Source organism: Trachypithecus francoisi, unplaced genomic scaffold, assembly GCF_009764315.1.
Source record: "Trachypithecus francoisi isolate TF-2019V2 unplaced genomic scaffold, Tfra_2.0 Lachesis_group13, whole genome shotgun sequence".
Taxonomy (NCBI): Eukaryota; Metazoa; Chordata; class Mammalia; order Primates; family Cercopithecidae; genus Trachypithecus; species Trachypithecus francoisi.
The window spans coordinates 54,376,163-54,400,786 of record NW_022681458.1 but is presented as its reverse complement, the minus strand read 5'-3'; the positions used below and the strand labels follow the sequence as shown (position 1 = coordinate 54,400,786).

Genomic DNA, 24,624 nt, shown 5'->3' with positions numbered 1-24,624 from the left:
TTTTCTTTTTCCCCACCCTTAGTTCTGGCATCTGCCCTTTGTTTAATAATCTTAAATTTTCAAACTATTAACCAAATATAATTTATATTCACACAGTTTAAAAATTGCAAAAACTAGTATTTCCCATTTATTATAGAAAACAAATAACAAAGAAGATGCATTTGCTAAATTGACACATGTCTCATAAAAGTAACTGGGCATAAAAATATTCTTCCACTATTTTTAGAAAATTTAATGGAACATATGCTTCAAAAATATACAGTTCACTATAATCCTAATGGAAACACATCTATGAAAAGCAATGTTTGCAGACACAGAAAAGCGATAAAGACAAAAGCAGATTAAGCCATTTCAACAGGTGTGAGAATGAAACATGACAAATGAACACGTCAGCTGTTATTCCATTCATCCTAATATATTCCCTTCCTAAGCATCCATTGCTCTTTAAAAAAAGATAACAATAATCTTTTATCTGCTTAATATAGAATATTTTATAATCTTAATACATTAAATCATAAATTATAAAACAGCAGAAACATTGCAATTTAGATCCCAATTATATGAAAAATTTTAAATGCAAAGTGCTTCTCCAAATGGCAAGTCTGATTTAAAATGTGAGACTAGAAACTAGAGTTGACAATAGAGTTAATTATTCTATTAACTATTTTATAAATAATTATCTTAGAATGAATTCGATGCTATTTTCCATGCTATTTTTCCACAAAACATAGTTTTGAGAATTATAATCCCCTCATCTTACTTTATTTTCTGTAAATATTTCCATTTACTTTAAACAAAAATAAAAGAAGAATTTTAAATTTTAGAAGAACTATGTCTGAATTTCTCCCACCCTCAAGCAAAGCTAGTTCAGTAGAAAAGAAGAAACCTTTAACTGCCATACTCATAAAGTTTACATATCTAGTAGGCACATCAGGCTATTTTCGTAACACAATACCACACTTGGGTCATGACAGGAAGCAGGGTAAATCTATACAGTGGCTATAGGAGAGTTTCTGGAAGTCATTTCCAATCACTTAACTATGCACTGAAGTCACCCAAATATCTGTCACTGAACCCAAATTAAATGTATCATCTCTCAACTTCCCCTCAACAAGATCTCAAAAATGCTGTAGTCACTCCAGTACCACCCTGCTCATGTGGAAATGTGATGGAGGAAGTCTGAGTGGAATGACTTGTGATTAAAATATCTTATTTATAAAAGTTGTGCAAAACCATATGATAACCATGAGAGAAATTACTAGGGCTTCTCCCAGGAACTTGGAATTGGCCAGGACCAAAGAGGAGCTCTGGAGCTTAAACAAGGACAGAATTATTTATCTGGATAGAAAAATAGGTTCCTAATGTTGTTTTAGGCCAACAAAATGGAAAGTTTTAGGCAAATAATGTGGATTTTCACTTCTTTTCTTACAGCTTGATGGGCTATATTCCTGTATTTCATCCTCACTCTTCTTCCTCAAAGTTTATATGAATAGATGTTTCCAAGGGTTGTGTAGATGATATTACATTTTGCATTTGCTAGGTGCTTTCACTTCCTGAACCTTACTAATTTAGAAGTCTGAATCATGTATCCCTCTGTGCAGCCAGATCTTTTGTAATAAAATATTGTCTTGCATTTGTTCTGGAATCTCCTGAATAGCCCAATAATACATTATAATTTATTTGAGCTCTTCTCAGAGTGGAAGCATGGTATCATGCAAAAACTACAAGTGAAGAAACTTTGTAGGCATTTTTTCAAGAATTTATAATATTCTATGCACTAACTGTGCCAAATCACTTAACAGAAAATATCTCATTTAATCCTTTTAATATCCTGTGAGGTATATATTCTTATTATTCCATCATTACAAATGAGAAAACAAAGACACAGGGAGGTTAAAAACAAAATAAAACAGAAAACTTGGTCTGAGATGATACACAGGCAGCTGTGATAGAGCCAGGATTCAGTGCTGACTCTTTTGTGCACAGAATGCAAAGCCAGGCAGTCTCAGGGTACAACTTAAACACAGTATGTCACTCATGCCCTTAGAATGTAGGAGAAGGAAGGGAAGCAAGTGCCTCTGCCTTTGAAATTTTCACTATAATCTACATTAAGATATATGAAAAAATTTTATGGAAAGTCATAATAAATTCTACAAGAATGGCTTAACAATGATACATTTTGATAATGGTTTGAACAGTGATCCAACACAACCACATACTAAACTGCAGCTAGCAAATATAGTTAAATAATAGAATATCTGTATTTTAAAAGATTCTGAAAATAAGAATGAGGAAGCTTTGAATTTTACATGAAAAATATCACATACACCCACAAGCACACATATAGATAACTTAATCGCAGTTGTAAATAAAGGGTATTCGAATAGGAGGGGAGGAAGTCAAATTGTCTTTGTTTGCAGATGACATAACTATATATTTAGAAAACCCCATCGACTCAGCCAAAAAACTCCTTAAGCTGATAAGCAACTTTAGCAAAGTCTCAGGATATGAAATCAATGTGCAAAAATCACAAGCATTCCTATACAACAGTAATAGACAAACAGAGAGCTAAATCATGAGTGAACTCTCATTCACAAATGCTACAAAGAGAATAAAATATCTAGGAATACAACTTATAAGGGAAGTGAAGTACCTCTTCAAGGAGAACTACAAACCGCTGCTCAGTGAAATAGGAGAGGACACAAACAAATGAAAAAACATTCCATGCTCACGCATAGAATCAATATCGTGAAAATGACCATACTGCCCCAAATAATTTATAGATTCAATGCTATCCCCCTCAAGCTACTATTGACTTTCTTCACAGAATTAGAAAAAAAACTACTTCATGTTTCATACAGAACCAAAAAAAAAGAGCCTGTATAGCCAAGAATAAGCAATCCTAAACAAAAAGAACAAAGTTGGAGACATCACGCCACCTGACTTCAAACCATACTACAAGGCTACAGTAACCAAAACAGCATGGTACTGGTACCAAAACAGGTATATAAACCAATGCAACAGAACAGAGGCCTCAGAAATACACCACACTTCTACAACCATCTGATCTTTGACAAACCTGACAAAAACCAGCAATGGGGAAAGGATTCCCTATTAAATAAATGGTGTTGGGAAAACTGGCTAGCCATATGCAGAAAACTGAAACTGGACCCCTTCCTTACACCTTATTCAAAAATTAACTCAAGATGCATGAAAGACATAAAAGTAAGACCTAAAACCATAAAAACCCTAGAAGAAAAATGAGGCAATACCATTCAGGACATAGGCATGGGCAAAGACTTCACAACTAAAACACTAAAAGCAATGGCAACAAAAGCCAAAATTGACGAACGGGATCTAATTAAACTAAAGAACTTCTGCACAGTAAAACGAACTATCACCAGAGTGAACAGGCTACCTAGAGAACGGGAGAAATTTTTTGCAATCTATCCATCTGACAAAGAGCTAATATCCAGAATCTACAAAAAACTTAAATTTACAAGAAATAAACAACACCATCAAAAAGTGGGCGAATGATATGAACAGGAACTTCTCAAAAGAAGACATTTATGCAGCCAACAAACACATGAAAAAAAGCTCATCATCACTGGTCATTAGAGAAATGCCAATCAAAATCACAATGAGATACCATCTCACGCCAGTTAGAATGGTGATCATTAAAATGTCAGGAAGCAACAGATGCTGGAGAGGATGTGGAGAAATAGGAACACTTTTACAATGTTTGTGGGAGTGTAAATTAGTTTAACCATTGTGGAAGACAGTTTGGTGATTCCTCAAGGATTTAGAACCAGAAATATCATTTGCCTCAGCAATCCCATTACTGGGTATATACCCAAAGGATTATAAATCATTCTACTATAAAGATACACGTACACATATGTTTTCTTGCAGCACTATTCACAATAACAAAGACTTGGAACCAAACCAAATGCTCATCAGTGATAGACTGGATAAAGAAAATGTGGCATATATACACCATGGAATACCATGCAGCCATAAAAAAAATGAATTCATGTCCTATGCAAGGACATGGATGAAGCTAGAAACCATCATTCTCAACAAACTAACACAGGAAGAGAAAACCAATCATTGCATGTTCTCACTCATAAGTGGGAGTTGAACAATGAGAAAACATGAACACAGGGAGGGGAACATCATACACTGGGGCCTATCGAGGGGTCAGGAGTAAGAGGAGGGATAGGATTAGGAGAAATAAGCATGTGGGGCTTAAAACCCAGATGACAGGTTGATGAGTGCAGCAAACCACCGTGGCACATGGATATCTATGTAACAAACCTGCATGTTCTGCACATGTATCCCAGAACTTAAAGTATAACAACAACAAAAAAATGAATAGCAGCTGTAACTAAAATACCACTCTGAAGGACTGTAATTGCATTATGATCTCTAATACTCTCTGAGACAAAGCATGCTAGATTGCTAGTTTGTATTAATTTACTTTCTCATTCAAATAATGTAATACACTTGTAATCCCAGCAGTTGTGAAGGCCAAGACAGAAGGATCCCTGGAGCCCAAGAGTTTGAGACCAGCCTGGGGAACATAGTGAGATCCCGTCTCTATAAAAATGTTTAAAAAATTTATCCAAGCATAGTAGTGTATACCTATAGTCTTAGCTTCTCAGGAGCCTGAGGTGGGAGGATCCCTTAAACCCAGGAGTTGGGGCCTGCAGTGAGCTATGATCATTCCACTGCACTCTAGTCTGGGCAACAGAGCAAGATCTTTTTTCAATTAAAATAATAAAAAATAATAATAGTGTACTAAAAGCATCAAATGTGACTTCTGTTTTTCTGCAATCACACTAAAATGTCTAATTGGTGCACTGACATTAAATGATAATAATTATAATGTAAAATTTACATAGGTATTTTGTTTTATCTTGTTTGTCACCTCTCACCCCCCTGCTAATTCATCCTCTATTCCTCTCTGTGCCACAGGAGGCTGATGTCTGTGAACAGCTTCATCCAGACTTCCTTGCCCTGACACATTTGCTGCATCTGGCTAATGGGGAAAAAAAGATAAGAGTATGGGAATAAAGATAAATTCGAGTCTTTGTTTCTGCTGCTTCTATTCTGCCAGGCTGTGGTTTTGGCTGTGGTTGTTTTTCTCCAATCAAAATCAGATCTCTTACTGGATGACTCTTCCCAGTGCTAATTTCAGTACACTAACACTCCTCTCTTCAGGTCTACCTGTGATAACAGCATTCCACTGTTGATCCCCAATGGCTCACCATCCCTTACTAATTAGTTCCTTTGCCTTTCCTGCCTATACATCAAATATGATACCTTCGCTAAACCCTACTCATTTAAGCACTGTGAACATGCATGTCCATCTGTGTCCACTGGGACCCTGAAGGATATCATAGGCCAGATGGTTCAGAAATAAAGTTGAAATGTGAGCAATGATAAGGAAAGGAGAATTTGTTACATACCAGTAAAGCAGCACAAATTGGGCCATGGATAATATAGAGGAGATGGGTATCAGAACTGATCCAGCAACTAGAGAAAACATAAAAACATTATGTTGAAATTTTTTATTTTACGTTGTTCCAGTAGAAATAATAAAAAGAGATTTTCTTACTTGTCATTGTAATATAAGCTTCTAGCAATGGCATGTATACAAGCAGGAATCAGTGGAAATCCTGTAATATCAAAGAAAAAGAAAATAAATAGGATTTTTTTCTACAGATGGTATTTCAAAAATATGTAATTAAATACAAAAATTCGAAGATACTCTAGAAGCAAAAAAACTAGCCACTGTATATTTGTTGAATAAACATTATCTGTATAGTCAACAATACACATTATAAAGTATTAGATATTTACATTTTTGTGTTTGTGTGTATATGTGTGTATGTTTTCTTCTACTATAATTCATAGGTCATTTTGAATCAGTGGACTTCAGAACTTAACTCTTCAGATGTGTTTCCTAAGCCACAAGGATTAGAAGAAATTCAGCATTCATGTACTTTCTGTGAGATGGAATTGGCCAATATTTGGTACATTATCAGATGTGGAAAAAGGTTGAGAATCACAAGAACTTCCACTATGAGAGAGATTACTACTAGTAAGCCATTATTTGAAGAAGAGGAGAAAAAAAGAGATTAATTTATGTACCAAAAATTTGTCAGGCTTTGAACATTCTAAATCAGCTCTTCCAAATATGAAATTAAGCAATGCTTTATAAAGTTAATCAGAATACACTAAAATTGTGTATCCTGAGAGAGAGAGAAAGAGAGAGAGAGATTAGATAGATAGATAGATAGATAGATAGATAGATAGATAGGGTAGATATATGATAATAGATAAGTACAACTTCAGTTTTGTTTCTGGAAACTAGTCCTGTTAAATTCATTTCTGCACTTTATATTTTGTATTATTCCAGTTATTTTTAATATGTCAGAAGTGTATCACTGTTTTCTTTGTGAATAATACCACATCAGGAGATTGTGTGGAAAAAAATCTGTTGCATGCCTTTATTCAATCACTAATCCCTCTTATCATAAAATGACAATATTTTAAACAAATATTTTTAGAATGTTACTTAAAAGATGTTTAAATCCAATGCTCTCATTTTACACGTGGTAAAAATGAATATCCAAAATAGTAAAAAGACTAAATCTTTAATTTATCATTCTACTTCTATTGTTTTAGTCACTACATAGTCAAGATACCCTATTCATTGGCATATTCAATAGAAAAAAAGACACTATTATATATTGACTTGTGACTACTGAAAACAATGGATGAGTCAGTGATTCTTTGCTTAAAATGTTGCAATTTGCAATAATAGGCAAAAGTTAATCACCTGATATTCTTTAAAAATGATTACCCATTGGTATATTCGTATTGCAGAGGAACCTGGCATCCTCCAAAGGCTTTTTTAATCCATTGAATCAACAAGTATGTATAATGACACTTACCCCAGCCAAGAAAATAATACCACATTAAGTGTTGCTTCTCTGCAAACACAGCCACCACGATAAGTGTGTGTAGGTAAATGCCTTCACAGAGCATCCAAAAGTAATTACAGCCCATCAGGTAAAGATGAATGAACTGGGACACTTTGCAACTAACCTGTGAGAAGAAAAAAACAATATTTACTTGTTTATGAATTGACATGTAAAGCAATAGTTTTAGCTCAGGAAACATGGAACTTTCTCCCCTCCACACAAAATCCTAGACATTAATGATTAGGATTTGTGGAATGCCAGTCTTCGTAGTCATCTAATGATGCCTTTGAAGTTTTTAGCCACAGACTCCAAAGATTTATAATGGTGTATCTTCCAGAAAAAAGCCTAAATTCTAAATCTACTTTATTTAGTGAATGTGTATTTTCTGAATGTATTTTTGTTATTATGTAATTATAAGTATAAAAGTGTCACACATAAATAACTTTACACTTATTTACATCATCATGAATCCCTTGACTGTTGCACTCTGCTGAAAATAATAGTAATTTTACAACCAATTCATTAAAAGTGCCCAGATACTTGAAAAGTTTTGCATATTACATGCTCCTCATGCAAATGCTTATTAAATAATAATCTAATATATCCATAGGTTATCCTATCCAAATACGGGGTTTGAGGGCTTTGTGTAAGTAAAAAGAGGACCAGATTATTGTTTCCCTTCTGTTTTTCCTGAGGTCTCCATTCTTGCTTCTCTACTTTAAAAGAGGCAAGGAAGAGAGACATTCAAATTACAGCAAAGAAAACACAAAAGAGTAAGAGTGACAGTTTACTCCCTTAAAGAGGAGAATACAATTAAAGCTTTCCCAAAAATACATGACCTGTTACTCCTATTGGCTCCAGTTTCTAGTCTGAAAATCAATAAATGTTTAGTGGCAATTATCATTATTTTTGAAATAGTTTTTTTAACCAAAAATAAAATTGAAAAGAAAATGCACTGGATTGTTAATATTGGGTTATCACAGAATAGTAATAATGGCATGTGCCCGGAAGTTAGCCTAAAATACTTTTACAAATATTGTTTTATTTAATTCTTACAGTAGTCCTATGAGGTGTACATTATCATTAGGCATATATTTTATACATAAAAAAGCTTAGTACCAGAGAAGTTCAATGATTTGCTAATATTTATACATCAATCAAATCTACAACCTGAACATTCCAATTTTGTTTTCATTATATACAATGCCTCCTAACTAAAGGATATTTGTAAAACCTATTTATTCATTAAATGTATCTGCAGAATACATAACATTAAATTTTAAATAATGTACCTTTATGTAAAACACAGCATTATATTAAAGTTCACTCAAAGGTGAAAATGAGATAGTCTACTATATGGAAAGAAATTACAAATTTCGGCTTCAACTTTTTATCTAAAGAGTTTTTAAATATTTATATTTAATTGGGCTTCTAATTCTTGATTTCATTCAAAAAGTTAATCAATAAACCATTACAATAAAAAAGAATTAAGAACATACTGCAGAAAAATATTTCTATGCAGGGCATTAGTAATATAAAACAAAAATATATGACAATTTATAATGTGTTTATTAAACACATCTTTGTGTACAAATACAAGATTTAGAATCTCATGCTCTGCAGCTTCAAGACAAAACTCTGAATCTCCTTGTCTTACAGAAATTCACTCTAAAATGGCAGGACATTAGCCCGATTTTTATGTTGCTAATTATACCCCAGTGTGTTTTCTAATCCAATGACTTCAGAGTGGAGCATATACAAGATTAAGCAATCGGATGCACATGTGCAAACAATGCAGGGAATTTTAGAATTTTGAAAGTTACTCTAAAAACACACATAAAACACACACGAGACTATTTATTGACCCACTTGTTAACAATTTTTTCCCTTCCTGATTTCAGTCACTAATTTTTTTCTTTTAAAAAACACTTTATATAGACACATACACATATACAAAATATAGTAAATATTCCATAAACATTATAAAAGCTGATAATTTTTACAATTTGAATGTATGTTTATGTATGCAGATATTTTAATTTAAACATTTAACATATGCATATAGCTTACACAAAATGTATACATTTAGATAAGTAAATTTTAAACTCTGTCTTAAAAATATGGCCTGTAAGGCAGCAATTTATAAATGTTTATTGAGATCGAACACTGTAGTTCCTTTTAAAACGTTATGCTATGAAGTTTAATCTCAAGTAGGATATGTACAGTTCATTCTTTTCCTGGTTTTATTGACTTTTTAAAGTCAACCTGATACAAAAAATATAATTTATTTAAGTTTTCCATGTGCAGGTACTATTTTTTCGAACTATGCAGAGTTCATTGCTTTGAGTTTTTCATTTGGATTGAATAAATATTATGTAGTGATAAACTATTATGTCTCATAGCAGGAGGACTCTACAGCTATAAAATGAAGTGAAGATATGTGTATATGTATAAATAGCTGAAGCAAATAAATATATTACACTTTTCGATGTTCACTCATATCTTGGGGAATATTGAGAATACTCTGGGGGAATACTCTGTAGAGTAGATGTAGCTGTATTCTAATGTAGAAAGGTAAATATTTCTCAATATTCCCCAAGATATAGAGACTTGAAAATGTACATATATGTCAGACTTGAAAATATACATATATGTGTACTTAATTATACACATTATCCATATATCAGCCATGTTCCACCTTTCCCATTAGGCCCTTGAACCAAGGGCACAATCTTGGTTTACTTACAGGATTTGTGGCTACTAAGGCCTGGTTGTTGGCCACTGCAGTGAGGTGAATGATTGTTACAACAGAGTTACAAACAAATGAGAAGAACAGATTTTTGTGTAAGGTAATCCTTTGGCAACTTAGGCTCCTAAAAAGCAAGAAGAACAAGTGTGTTCACATCATGAAATGTTTATTTATTAATCATTATTCAAATAAGATACATTCCCAATTCATAGCAGCTGTTCCACTTTTGAAAGAATTATTTTTTCTCCCTAAAATCCACTCATTATAAAATCTTAATTAGGGAAAACCTGTAAGTGCTTAAAACCTAGAGACAAATGAGTTGCTCCAGTAGAGGTAAATACACATATGGCTAGAAAATTTGCCTGTACAAGCCTCTACATGACTTTCTCTATTAATTTCTGAACATAATTAATAGTTTAACTCATTTTGCAAACATTGGGATTCAGTAAAGTTAGATAATTGATCAAAACTTATGCAACTAATTAATTTGAACACTTTGTATTTGCTGTCAGATTCTCATGTGGATAACTCTTTTTTCATTATACCATATATATTGTTCTGTTTAAATATAACTGTGTGTTTTGTTGTGATGATGGTCATTACACAGACCAATCTGGAAAAAATAACAAAGTATTCAGAATAGATGAATTGATAAAAATGTAAACTTAGCAACCAATGAGATTTGCTCAGCTTTACTGAATTTTTCTAATTGGTGCAGCCATATGTAAGGTAAAAGTAATACCGCCTTTTACTAGAGTTTCTCTTTTATAAAACAAAAGAGAGTTCACTGTGTGGAGTTCACATAAAAGCAGATTTCAACAAAAAGTGCCACTAATGATAAGTGATGTCACTCTTAGATTGAATCCACCTCCTCTCTGAGAAGATTATGCACATATGACTGCCTGCCTATGTTCAAGCAGTACCTCCTTTATAATGCATTTACTCAAAGGCTCATTATGATTAAAGTTTCAAAATAATAGCATGGGATCCACTTGTACCTGAATACTTAATGTCAAGTGTGAACTCATATGAAGACCTGAGGAATTATTTCACTAGAGGCATACAATTTCATGATATGTGTGTGTGTGTGTGTATGTGTTTTAAATGCCATTAATATGATCAACCTATATAATCCACCATATATAATTCAAGCCAAAGGCTTCTATTTTGGAAACTTTAAGGAGAACTTTACCTAATTTTATCACTACATCTCTTTATCTTAAATAGACTGTGTGCCCAGGATATTAGAATTAGGATGGGATGCCAAGATTTTCTATATTTAAAAATGCAGTTTAGAGGATATTGCCTCTGAAATTGCCTTTCTTCCAGCTACAGGTCTGTGATTCCATATATAGCTCTAGTAATTAAAGAGTCTGGAGGAATATTTGATCCAAATCAATATTTATAAATTGTCAATATATGCCTTCTACAAGACTTCTATGAAAGGATTCATGGGCAAGATGGCTCTTGGAATGACTGCTGAGTGTGTGTAAGACATTCATTCATATGCCAACAAATATGTGAAATCCAGCTGGAATCCATCAAAATAGAAACAACTGGAACCAGCTAGTATTTTCATATTAAAGAGTGGTTTACTTTGGCCTGACTTTGTAGTGTATAAGAGTAGTGACGCAGGCAGTAATCAGGCCTTATCTACAGATTATTGATTATATTCTATAGAAAAAAAGAATCTTTGAAAGTTTTGAACAGAAGAGTGGCATGATTCCTGCTATTACTTAGGAAAATTCAACACTGAGAGAAAGACAATCCTATTTTTGATAAAATGCCCCAGCAGTGACATAATTACTTTCTGTTCATTGAGCATGAAGAGAGTTAATGAATATCAGAAAAAGTCTAGTAAATAATGTTCTTTTCAAATCAGTTATATTACGTGTGGTTTATTTCTGTAATTCATCAGTGTTCCATGATGAAAGTTATAGACATACAACATTTGTTCATATGGTCTTATTTTAAAATGCCTGCTTTGAGCTTAGCTATGTCTATTGAGTGCCAAGTATTGTTTAGAAAGGAACTGCTTATCTATGCAAATATACATGTTTTTAGTAATACAATATAAGTAACTCAGCTACCATCAAGGGAAAAAAAGTAAAGCATTTTTCTTAACTGGGTGATTTTGTCATTTTTCTGCTGAGCACACATATATCTAAGTCCATTGGCTAAGACATATCTATAAATAACAAAATTTCATGGTTTTCAAACTATAACAAAAAGATTGAGAAGGTTTGCTTAAACAGCAAATAAGATATATTCGTAAGAAGTAAGTTGAAATAAAGGAAAGCAAACATTAAAGGAGACTTTCAAAAACAGAACTATTCTACCATAAAAAAAAAAAAAAAAAAAAAAGGACTTCTCTCATTCACTGTGTTACAGATGGAACTGGAGGACAGTACATTAAATGAAATAAGCCAGGAACAGAAAGAAAGCCTGCATGCTCTCACTCATTTGTGGAAGCTTTAAAAAAGTTGATTGCGTAGAAGAAAAAAGTAGAACTAGAGGCTGGAAAGGGTAGGGGGAAGATGGAGATAGGGAGAGATTTGTTAAAGGATACAAAATTACAGCTAGCTAAGAGGAATAAATTCTAGTGTTCTGCATCACTGTAGGATGACTATAGTTAACATGTAGTTTTAAATAGCTAGAAGGATTATGTGGGCATATTGCATGATAGTAAAAATTAGAAAAATAATTAAAGAGAACTAGAAGAAGGATATTGAATTTTCCCAATACAAAGAAATTATAAATATTTGGGATGATGGATATGCTAATTATCCTGATCTAATCCCTATATATTGTAGATTTCTAAACATCACTGTGTACCCCATAAATATGTACAATTATTATATGTCAATTAAAAAGTGAAATAAAATAAATAAGACATGATAGAAGAGCTGAAAGATAGGAGCTAGGAACATAATAAATACATTTATATTTTAACTGTTTATATTAATAATATTCACATGTGAAAAGATTGGAAGGGAGTAAAATAAAATGCTAACTGTAGTTAGTTGATGAAAAATTTTAATCCTCTTGTATACAGTTAAAGTTTAATCCTATTTGTATAAAGTTAAACATCCTCTGTGATGTTCTGTGTTTCTGTTCCTGTCAGAATTCCCTTTTTTTTTTTTTGAACCTGCTCCTGCCTAAATTTGTCTTGAAAGGTAAGTACTTAAAAATGAGCTGCCGGTATATATTCTCTTCCAAAAATGTCATTATTGTGAGTCAAACACACACACACACACACACACACACACACACAAATGACTTCTTATTCTCTTAGTATGGGATAAAAGGATATACCATATTTCCCTTTTTAAGACCCAAACAATATCATTATGGGTAAAGTTTTGAAATAATAGAATGAAATTCCCTTGAAATTTATTGAATATTTAATATCAAGACAAAACAAGTTCTTAAGAAGATGCATTAAATAATTTCATTACAAAGACATTAAAGTTTATTCAGAATGTTTTACACAATTACCCAAATAACGTGGTCAGACTAGATAATCCACCCTATATAACTCAAACCAAAGACTTCTGCTTTGGAAACTGATATCCATTTTAGCTGCCCAAATTATAGTAAACTGGATCATTGCCACATCATTTCATTTAGTGTTGTGTAAATATGTCCTACTGTCTAAAATACTAACCTTTTGCTTCAGTTTCTTCCATCTCTACCTCCAGGCACTGTGCAACTTGAACAAATGCAGATGCTAAGTAACATATGGTTTCTATCAATGTCTAGTATAAAAATGGCTCAGATTTTTCTGACGATGTATTTTGTTTGTTTCTAAACATATTCCTTAACACATGTAAGTAGATTGGTACAAATAGAATCAACTTGTAAGTGAAAACCAAAAACATGTCATTGGTAAACACATGATTTGTTCAAATGAAGCCCTAAAATATTTGTATATTTTTTCAAATATACTAACCTGTAACAAATTTTACTTAACTTAAATTCTTAAATATTTTTATTTTATTCAAAATAGTAAAAGCAATTATCTTAGAGGCTTAGAGAACGTTTACAAAAATCCTTCACTTTCTTTAAATTTTATAATCTCCCTTTCTATCCCAGCATAACCACAGAACAGAAAATGTGGTTTGTGGGTCCGGATTGTTTCTATTTCATATTTTTTACATATAATTATTTTAAAATGCTACTTCAATATGCAATTTTGGCAAGCAGAGTTACAGAGGCAGTTGATATTATTGTGTCAACAAAATCATTATACTTTATATGTAATGAAACTGTGTCTTTCAATTCACTTTTAGAACAATTTTAGAAGCAAGTAGCGTCAAGTCACTATGTGTAGTTCAGACAGTGAATCTGAACTCTGCCATCTATTGACGGTATGACTTTGGGTAAATTATTGACGGTATGACTTTGGGTAAATTATTTAAGATCTTGAATTTTTAATTTTCTGATCTGTAATTTAGGGATAAAAATTGTACTTCATAGGATTGACTTGAAAGTTAGAGGAAGTAAATCACTTAAACTCTTAGCATAACATCTAACCCATGATAAACACTCGATGTTAAGTTAGCTGTTGTTTTTTAACGTAATTATCATATTGCTGATTTTAATCAAATGCTCTAATGGGTTTTAGGTACAAATAATAAAATAGCATGCAGGTTTACCTCAGTAATGTAAAACTTCCTTTATATTAATATATGTATATTTTAAGTAACTCAATCAAACAGAAAAATAGTCATTTTTTTCTTACCAAACAGGAATTAGCATTAGACAGAATTTCCATATGATAAAGGGCAATACATAAAGCAATCTAAATTATCTTCCCAAGAAATCTCATTCTTTCTATAGTTGTTGCCAAATTGCCAGGTTCACTATCATGCAGATCCCAAATATTATAGTACTCCATCTTCAAAGTTCTGCAATATATGGACAATAACCTTGCCTCTGTTTTCCATTTGCTTTTGACATGAGCTAAAAACTTCCAAACTACTTTTCTCAATACTAATTATGAGCAAAATGAATCATGAAAGGGGAAAGTATAAGCAATATAAGAATAGCACAGTCTACAAATTATTTGCTTTCTTATTCTACCTTATCTAATTTAATTTCCAATTTCTCAGATCTTTCCCCCAAAAAAGCACTAACAATGTATCCAAAAGGAAACCATCAATCTGAACACCGCCACAAACAATAGGCAGAAAACAACAAGTACATTAAAAGAATCAGTAGTGTGACTATCTTTTGTCTATTCAATGGAACTCTCAAGTTGATAGAATCACATGTTTACATATGAGAAGTCTATAACCTCTTTCAGTAGCTCTCTTTTGGAGGCGCTGGTGATCCAAATTAGATTAGGCCAGATTAGAAAGAGTGTGAGTATTCCAACCAAGGTGTTCAATGAAGGTCCTAGAGGAGAAATGATTACTCTTCCTCCATTATGCTCCCTCCTCCCATGCCCTTGCATTTCAGGGCTGCTGACTTAATGAAATATAGGAGTATCAGGCTGCATAAGGAACAGCCATGTTCATTTTGTATGGACAACTGATTTTCTATTGTTTGTGAACTGCTTTGGTAAGGCTGCTTTTCCTGGTGTTCTAGTGAGCAGGAAACCAAGAGAAGAAAGTCTTTCTGAATCCCTGTGATTCTTGGGCTCCAAAACCAACCAACCAACCAAAAACCTTTTCAGAGGCAAAATTTATAATAATAGCAGCCACGATTTTTGAAACCCTTAGAATATCCTCAGCACAGAGATAAGCACTTGAAAGTCCTTATCATATTTAACAACTCCTTGAAGTATTATTATCTTTTAATAAAATGGAGGTAAGTTTCTCAAGGTTACACTCTTATTAAGTGATCTATTGAGTTTGAATTTTGAAGTTCTCAAGAAAGCAATAAAGCTTCTGACTACTTTATTTTCCTGCTAGTCACTTACTATTGGATAGTAATATTTTGGGCACTGTTACTAGAACTGGGGAAACAGTTGTGAATAATACAAAGCAAAACCCTGACCTCCTGTGACTCCTATTATAGCGGAGGGTAAATAGGCACATAAATTAAACAATGTAATCCCAGATAGGAAGACATCCCTGTTTGTCAAAGCCCTGAGCTTAAAGTTTCTGAGGGGCAAGAACAAGCCATGTGACAGAGTACAACGTAAAAGTCCACGATGGCTTTTTTTCCATTCTATAGAATGAGTAAATTAAATTCAAAGAACATAACTTACTGAATGGCTTTTTGATTCTGAAGTTCATACTCTTTTATGTTATATAGCTTTTTTAATGATTAATGAAAAATTGTTTACTTTATTCTTTTAAAAAATTATCCCCATCTCTTTCATGTAAGACCTTCTTGGTTTTTGACATCTTAATGTTTCATCAGCAAATGTTAGCAGCATAATATCCAGTCACTCTGTTTTTTTCTTTTTCCTAAATACTAAAAATAAACTACAGTTTTGAGAGTGTGCTTTGACTTTCTTCTCATATATGTCTGTTGGTTTGATCTAGAAAAATAAACTGTCTATAATAATGGAAAACCCAATTGTAAAATATATTACGACTTTTGGGAAAAATGTTATTTATTTCTATTTTCTATTTCAAATAACAAAATTTTAATCTATTCAAATAATGATATAATTTTCAAAATGTATTGTCATTCTATTGCCATGAAAATTTGGGTATGCTTAAATTAAATAGCACGTATGATGAAATTCACTATTCTGAAATTGCATATTTATCAAATATATCCCTAGGAATAAAATATGCATATTTAATGTGGATTTGTAGCTTTATATTTTTTATATCTTAAGTCCAAATTATCTAATTCAGTAACTGTATTTACTTTATATTTCCATACCTGGGACTCTTCTCCATAAGCCAGTAATAGCAATGACCTTATAGCAGAACAGGTTAATGTTAAAGCATGTCCATTATTCCTTGCACTATTCTGTTCACATTCAAACCGTATACTCTATGTAGAAATGCAATTATTTTCAATTCACTTTTGGAACAACTGGAAATGAGATGCAGCTAAAATAGACATATTTGAAACATTTTGGCACCATCTCACATTATGGAATAAGAATGTATTCCCCCCTCACAACATTCAGTTTGAGAGGGATGGATTTTTTTGTTCACTAATTGATTAAAATTCATTAATTTGGAGATAGACTCAATGAGTATGACCGAATAAAACATTTAAGAAAACCTATAGTTCTCACACCTGTAATCTCAGCATTTTGGGAGACCGAGGCGGGCGGATCATGAATTCAGGAGATCGAGACCATCCTAGCTAACACGGTGAAACCCCGTCTCTACTGAAAATACAAAAAACTAGCCGGGCGCGGTGGCGGGCGACTGTAGTCCCAGCTACTCGGGAGGCTGAGGCAGGAGAATGGTGGGAACCCGGGAGGCGGAGCTTGCAGTGAGCGGAGATCGGGCCACTGCACTCCAGCCTGGGCGACAGAGCGAGACTCCGTCTCAAAAAAAAAAAAAAAGTTAAATAAATAACATCTAATGTTAAGCTGAAGGAAACCTGGGATACAGACCACAGAATAGGCTATATCTCAGGACCATAGTGTATAACAAATTTACAATGAATAAATGAACGTACTGTGAGTTAAGAGAGCAAGCGTTATGCTGGGTAGGCAGTGAAGGGTGTGCTGTTCAGATAACACTACATGACTGCTTTTGAACTCAGTCCTTGTCAAACCTCTGACAGTGCAGTATTGCCAGGTTTTAAATAAATGAAAAGTCAAAGTTCCAATATGTCAAAACAGGTACAACATCAGGGTAATCAGTAGAGCAAACTCTATAGGTTTCCACGTAGGAATTCATTAATAGCTGTGTTTAAATATGGTTTAAAGATTAATGATGTGGGAGGCTGAGGCAGGAGAATCGCTTGAACCGGGGAAGTGGAGGTTGCAGTGAGCCAAGATCGTGCCACTGCGCTCCAGCCTGGGCGACAGAGCAAGACTCCATTTCAAAAAAAAAAAAAAAAAAGATTGATCATGCACAATTTTCAGAGAAAAGTTATAGCTTAAAGAAAAACTATACTTGCTCTAATTGAAAAAAAATATGAAGAAACTGGAAATGAGATAACAGTTCACAATACTGTTTAAATATATTCAGATGTGATCTAAGAAAAAAATGAGAATTTTGGTCATTTGTACTGAGAAGCAGAAATACAAGCAATAACAGGTTATTTTAATAAGTTAAATTTGAATGCTTTGGTCTACCAATTGGATAGAGGTTATTTTTCTGAATTTTATTTGGGACCTATGGCAAGTACCTACAGAAGATATCATTGTTTACATAGTTCCAAATACGCAACTTGGCTTTTAAATTGATTGGGGTCAGTGTCTGAATGTTAGCAAAGATGTTCTTTAAAAAATAAATAAAATAAAATAAAATAAAATAAAAAACAACAGCATTTTATCTTTTTTTCTATAAAAGCTGGATAGATGTCATATGCTCTCTTTTCTGTGGAAAAAAGATGAAGCCTTTTGTCTAGGTTGTAAGAGTAAGATTTGCTCTGCTCTCTGATTTTAAACAGTAATTAAAATATAATTTGTAACTAATTCCAGTAAAGTTTATTTATTTATTTATTTATTTATTTATTTATCTAAAGGGTTCCACTTTGTTTTTCCAAGAATCATTATGAGTAAGAGTCATCGCCTCTCAGGGCTTGGCAAGCCCTAAAGTGATGTCTCGTTCGCTTTTCCCCTCCCTCTCTGTTCCCTTTCTTTTTATCTCCTGCTCTGACTTGTTCCTTTAATTGGCTCTAATATAAAACTGAAGTATATCTGGTGAATACTGTTTTGTGTTCTCTGTTTCTAATTTAAAGAATGGATGAGTGGCAGACTTTTCTCTCTCTAAATAAAAAATAACAAACAGTATCCTAAATCAACTTTTTGTATGGTTCTTGGTTTTTATTAGGGTGGGTCAGTGACCCTCAGTTACCAAAGAAGAGGAAAAAAGTTTCCCATACCGAATAAGCAAGAATAACTACAGTATGAGGAACTGGGTTAAGAAACAGAAAGGATCTGCTAATAGATATTTTTATACACAATGAATAATTTTCTGTGAAACATCAACTCCTCTAGGAATTGTTTTCAGGTTAGTTGGACGAAAGCTAATAATTTCTATTGCCCCTGACTTCACAAGAACATGATTCATGAACCATTCAAATTCAATATTTTCTGAGATGGCCCTATTCTTCCTTGGATCTAGCTGCAGAGTCTTTCATCTTGTTTTACACAGATGCTTCTACTGATTTGAATTTTAGAGTCTTAGTCTAATGCCTTTCTTTGTTGATGGAGACAAATAAGGCCAGACAATCTTAAGGGACATGTTGAAGGTTACAGATAAGACATGGGCAAGTCTATCCTATATGTTAGCTTCAAAGTCAGTTCATGTCTTCATTCCTTAAAAATTTACGGAGCGCCTGCTATGTGCAAGATCCTATGCTAAGCCCTGAGATGTATAAAGAAACAAAGCAGAGGTGACTCCTGCTCTCATAAAGCTAACTTTATAAAACTATTTTCATTAATTCTAGTGACATGTCCGGTAGATAATTCTGTGGAATAAATGTTAGAAGTATCTAAATTCAAAGACTAAAAATTCCTTAATATTGATTCAAAAATGGAGTAAGCTACATGTTATCTTATGGTCATAAAAAAATCGTATTACTTTTGACTGATTTACTTAACCATAGTTTTTTTCTATCGTAATTATATTATTAATTTGGTTATAAAAATGTTCAATGTTTACTTATTTTTTTACATGAATATTTTCTTTATAAACATGGTCCATTTAAAACTAGAACCTGAACTATTTAATTTTGTTTTTAAAGATCTTACTGATATAACATACCTACCAGAGCTAAATATTTATATTCAAACCTTGTAATGGACTAATAAGAAGTAAGAACTATGCCAATCATAGATAACATTTTTTGAATCAGACACTCTGATTAACACTGCATCTCACTGATAACCCTGCCATTAGCTCAGTCCTGATAGCAAATCTATGATGTAGATACTAATATGATCTGCATTTTTAACACACACAACTGAGGATTAGAAAAATGAAAGAACATGTTCCACGCTACACAGCAAGTAAGTGACAAAGTGGAATTTCAGACCAACTCTGCCTGTCTAAAGAACACTCTCAGGCTGGGCACAGTGGCTTATGTTTGTAACCCCGACAGTTTGGGAGGCTGAGACAGGAGGATCACTTGAGGTCAGGAGTTTGAGACCAGCCTGAGTAATATAATTAAACTCCATCTCTAAAGAAAAAAATAGTTAAAAAAGTATCTGGGTATGATGGTGTATGCCTGTAGTCCTTGCTACTTGGGAGGCTGAGTTGGGGAGGATTGCTTGAGCTCAGGCGTTTGAAGCTGTAGTGAGCTATGATCGTGCCACTGCACTCCAGTCTGGTGACACAGTGAGAGCCTATCTCTAAAACAAGAAAGAAAGGAAGAACACAGTCTCCTGTAATGACATCTAGACATACAGAAAATATTTAAAATGCTATGCATGAGTTTTACTTGAAGACGATTTCTCGTGTTTTACCTAAGGCCTGAGAATTATAATAATAAAGGAAAATTTGCAGTTTTGCTTCTTTCTTTTCAAATTCATTTTTAAAGATTTGTAGAGTCAATTAAAATAATTAAGTGAACTAGAACACAGATCAAGAGAAATCTTGAAAATGTTACTTAATTAGAAAATAAGTAACATTAGGTGTAAGACTAGACAATCACTTCACCGCTTATGGCTTATAATTTCTATCTATTGAAGTTTTACCCATCATTGAAGCATTTGCTTTAATTAGAGTATCACCTCAGGAATCTTCAGATTCTATGAGTTAGAATGGTTCTTTCCTTTCTCAGTGTCCCCCAGGTCTTTGTATCTCCAGAATAACACTCATTTTTTTTGTTTTGTTTTCTTTATTTTACTTTGTATTACTGTTACATGTGAGTATTTCAGATGAGTACATAAATGTATTCTGAGTGCCTGTATGATTGATATAGTCTAATGAAAAAAATTAGTAACTCTTACTACTTATTGAGGGGCTCCTAAATGCCAGGTCCTATATGAGTCTACTTTGCCCAGTATTTTAAATAACATCATGACCCATTATAAACACACACACACACACAAACACACATATCCCTGGGGCTTATTTAAAGCAAAATCAGGCTAAGTCCATACTATTAGCAAGTAGACATGACAAGTTTGGAATACATCCCATGTCTTAATCATTATCTTATACTATACATTAAAATTAAGTTATGCCTGAATTCAAGTGCATACCTCTCATACTAACTCACCATTGAAAAATTCTTTTTTTTTCCTTTCAGTTCACTATATGGAATAAACAGTTAATTGTACTTTCAGTAAAAACTTCAAGTAGAAGCAAGGTAATTATTTGAAAAACATATTTTTTCTTTTATGTAGAGGTCAAATTTCTTATATTGGCAAGACACTCATTTCCTTTAACAAAGTTTTGCCTATGTAGCATGTTATACATCTTATTTAAAAGCATGGGCATTTTAGCAAATAACAAATGCATGTATTTATTGCACACAGTAATCTTTATTTTAAAAAAATATTATTTTTCTAAAAAATTGGCCTATTTATATGTAAAACATGAGAACAGTATTTGGGAGAACCAAATTTCTGGCCTCTCTTTCGGAATGAGGAATGTGCCTACAGGTTGCATCCTTAAAGTTAATAATTTCGTAAATATATACACAATACCAGTTTTAAAAAAGCACTTCTCCATAGATGAAATAAACATTCTCTGATTTTAAATTTTAACCCTTCAATTAAAATTTAAAATTAGTCGTGAGTGTCAGTTGAATAGTATTTGTTCTTGAATAAAACATACATAAGGCAGATATAAAAATATTGAACATGACTTTATTCCAATTCTTTATCAATAAGAAATACAGTTTACCTGTGTAGATTGCTTTAAGCTTGCAAAATACTTTGACGGATACCAACTTCCCTGATATAGAGATTGTATATTTTGATTAAAAAGATAATTCTTTCATTCTAATCCTCTTTACTAAATTACTGTTTCATTCGTAGATTTTTGGGCTTGGAAAGATCATTAAAGATCCTCAGGTCTAGCTATGAACCCAGGATAGAAAAGCCATCTACTTCAACTTTCCTGATAGGTTAACAGCTAATTTCTGTCTGAAAACCCTGAGTGACAGGAAGGCAGATGGCAAGGTTCATTACATTTTGTTTAGTTATATTCATTTTTTTTATTTTTTAATTGAGCTGATTTTTTTCTGTTTGTTATTATATATATTATATTATATATATATAAGAATACCAACTGTATTCTTAATTATAGTAATTTGGATTCTTGAAGTCATACATTGTGCCTTATATATTTTGTCTTTTTCTGGCTTAACGCTCCTGGTATGGTACCTTGATGCCCTGATCAGTTGATATTTTCTTCAATTTCTTCACTTGATAAGTTAATTTTTATGATATCTTACTTTGCTCTCATATAGTGAACCAGGTGAATAAGTGGTCTGATTAGAGATTTAAAATTGAATACTGTACATTTGTTGGTATCATTTGGCTTGCAGTATTGTTTTCACTTGGCAGCTCTACTCTTATCTAATTAGTTCACAGCAAGCATTTTCCATTAAATCTTAGACTCTTTCACATGAAGGGACATAATTAATTTTGCATTTGACTTTAGGAAATTGGTGCAGGAAGGCCGGGCGCGGTGGCTCAAGCCTGTAATCCCAGCACTTTGGGAGGCCGAGGCGGGCGGATCACGAGGTCAGGAGATCGAGACCCTCCTGGCTAACACGGTGAAACCCCGTCTCTACTAAAAATACAAAAAACTAGCCGGGCGCGGTGGCGGGCGCCTGTAGTCCCAGCTACTCGGAGGCTGAGGCGGGAGAATGGCGGGAACCTGGGAGGCGGAGCTTGCAGTGAGCCGAGATCACGCCACTGTACTCCAGCCTGGGCGACACAGCGAGACTCTGTCTCAAAAAAAAAAAAAAAAAAAAAAAAAAAAAAAAAAAAAAGAAATTGGTGCAGGACTTTACTTATCTTTACTAAATTCTAACTTGTTTGGGACCGTATGACTTAGAATTCTAGAAACTACTGTCCTCCCTGTAGCCACTGGTTTTGACAGGCAAATGTAATTGTTGTACTTCCTACCTTTATCTTCTTCAAAAATTTAATGTGCTTGGATATTTTGACTTATAACATGCAACATAAAAAGAGACCATTTAATCTGAAGACTCTCAGCTGTATTAGTTTTTAATTTGCAGAGATAGTGGTCTTCCAAATGTTAATTAAAATTTTACCCTATGTCTACTATCATTAATTGCAATTCTGGAAATATTACAATGAGTAATTCAGGAAGATTTCACTGAGGAAGTGATGCTAAAATTTAGATCTGAAAGATAAATACATTTAATTAGACTAAGGAGGAGGCAAAGATAACAGGCAGGGCAAGTTAATGATTTTGGTTTTATATGAATTACAATGGAAAATCTAAAAATTTTAAAGCAAAGAATGGCAAAATCAAATCAATATTTGATCTAAATATTTGAAACTATTATTCTGGCTGCCTTGTTTAGAATTAAATGAAGAGAGAAAGTGAATTTACTGAAGCTAGATAGAACAAGACTGCTGGTGATGGCAGTAGTGATCAGCAAATGGAATAGATTAGAAGGGTTTCAAAAGGTTAAGTTCACCAGGTATAAGGAAAGAGTGACAGAGAAGAAAAATGAGAGAAATGTATCATGGATCACTCTTAAATTTCTGGCCAATGTAATTGGATTTCTGGTAGTGTCATTTGTAAAGATGGGTCACTCTGGAAGAAAACCAACTTGGGTTAGAAGGAGGTAGATACTATGAATTTGTTTTGAACATGTTCATTTTAGATATTTTTGAGATGATGTGTTTCAAGAGCCATAAAAAGATATATACCCTTTGACCAAGAAATCCCAAGATTCTGGGAATGTAGCCTGAGAAAATAGTACAAACTACGGGAAAAGTTATAGTTGATAATGTCCATTGCAGTGCTTTTTAATTGAAAAAAATGAAAGCAATGTTAATACTCAAAAATAGAGAATTTATATAACAACTTTTGTACACTTACTAAATGAGAAATTATTTAGCTGCTCAAATGGTTGTTTAAAAACTGCTTAGTAACATATAAAGTGCTAATTATATAATGCTGTTATAAAAATAGTTCAAATATTTTAAATGCTATAATTAAAACTGTAGAAACGATATGAAATAAAATTAGAAAAATATAAGAAATTGCTTAGGCCGGGCGCGGTGGCTCAAGCCTGTAATCCCAGCACTTTGGGAGGCCGAGACGGGCGGATCACGAGGTCAGGAGATCGAGACCATCCTGGCTAACACGGTGAAACCCCGTCTCTACTAAAAATACAAAAACTAGCCGGGCGAGGTGGCAGGCGCCTGTAGTCCCAGCTACTAGGGAGGCTGAGGCAGGAGAATGGCGTAAACCCAGGAGGCGGAGCTTGCAGTGAGCTGAGATCCGGCCACTGCACTCCAGTCCGGGCGACAGAGCGAGACTCCTCCTCAAAAAAAAAAGAAATTGCTTAATAGGATATTAAAATTATATGTTTATATATATATCTTCTTTGTTTAAAATTAGTAGAAGAAGGAAGTTGGAGGAAGGAGGAAGAGTAGGAGGAGGAATAATAAGAAGAGGAGGAGGAGGAAAAAGAAGAACAAGAAGAAGGAGAAGGAGAAGAAGAAAGAAAAAAGAGAAGGAGCAGCGGCGGCGGTAGCAGCCACAGGAGCAGACGGAGCAGAAGATGACGACAATGCTGATGAAGATACAATGAAACATAGCTACTTACTCTTGTCACACTGAATTC

At 33.4% G+C, this 24,624-nt stretch overlaps 1 protein-coding gene across 4 annotated transcripts in view; it reads right to left on the bottom strand.

The window, feature by feature from the left end:
• Nucleotides 1-24,624, bottom strand: part of CALCRL (calcitonin receptor like receptor) — a 106,188-nt gene that overhangs the window by 11,661 nt on the left and 69,903 nt on the right. For all 4 annotated transcript variants that reach the window (XM_033230923.1, XM_033230922.1, XM_033230924.1 and 1 more), the window contains 4 exons: nt 9,739-9,865; nt 6,963-7,116; nt 5,621-5,681; nt 5,472-5,538 (listed from right to left, as the gene is read on the bottom strand). In XM_033230923.1, coding sequence (XP_033086814.1) covers nt 5,472-5,538; nt 5,621-5,681; nt 6,963-7,116; nt 9,739-9,865 — 409 coding nt within the window. The remainder of the gene's footprint in view (nt 1-5,471; nt 5,539-5,620; nt 5,682-6,962; nt 7,117-9,738; nt 9,866-24,624) is intronic.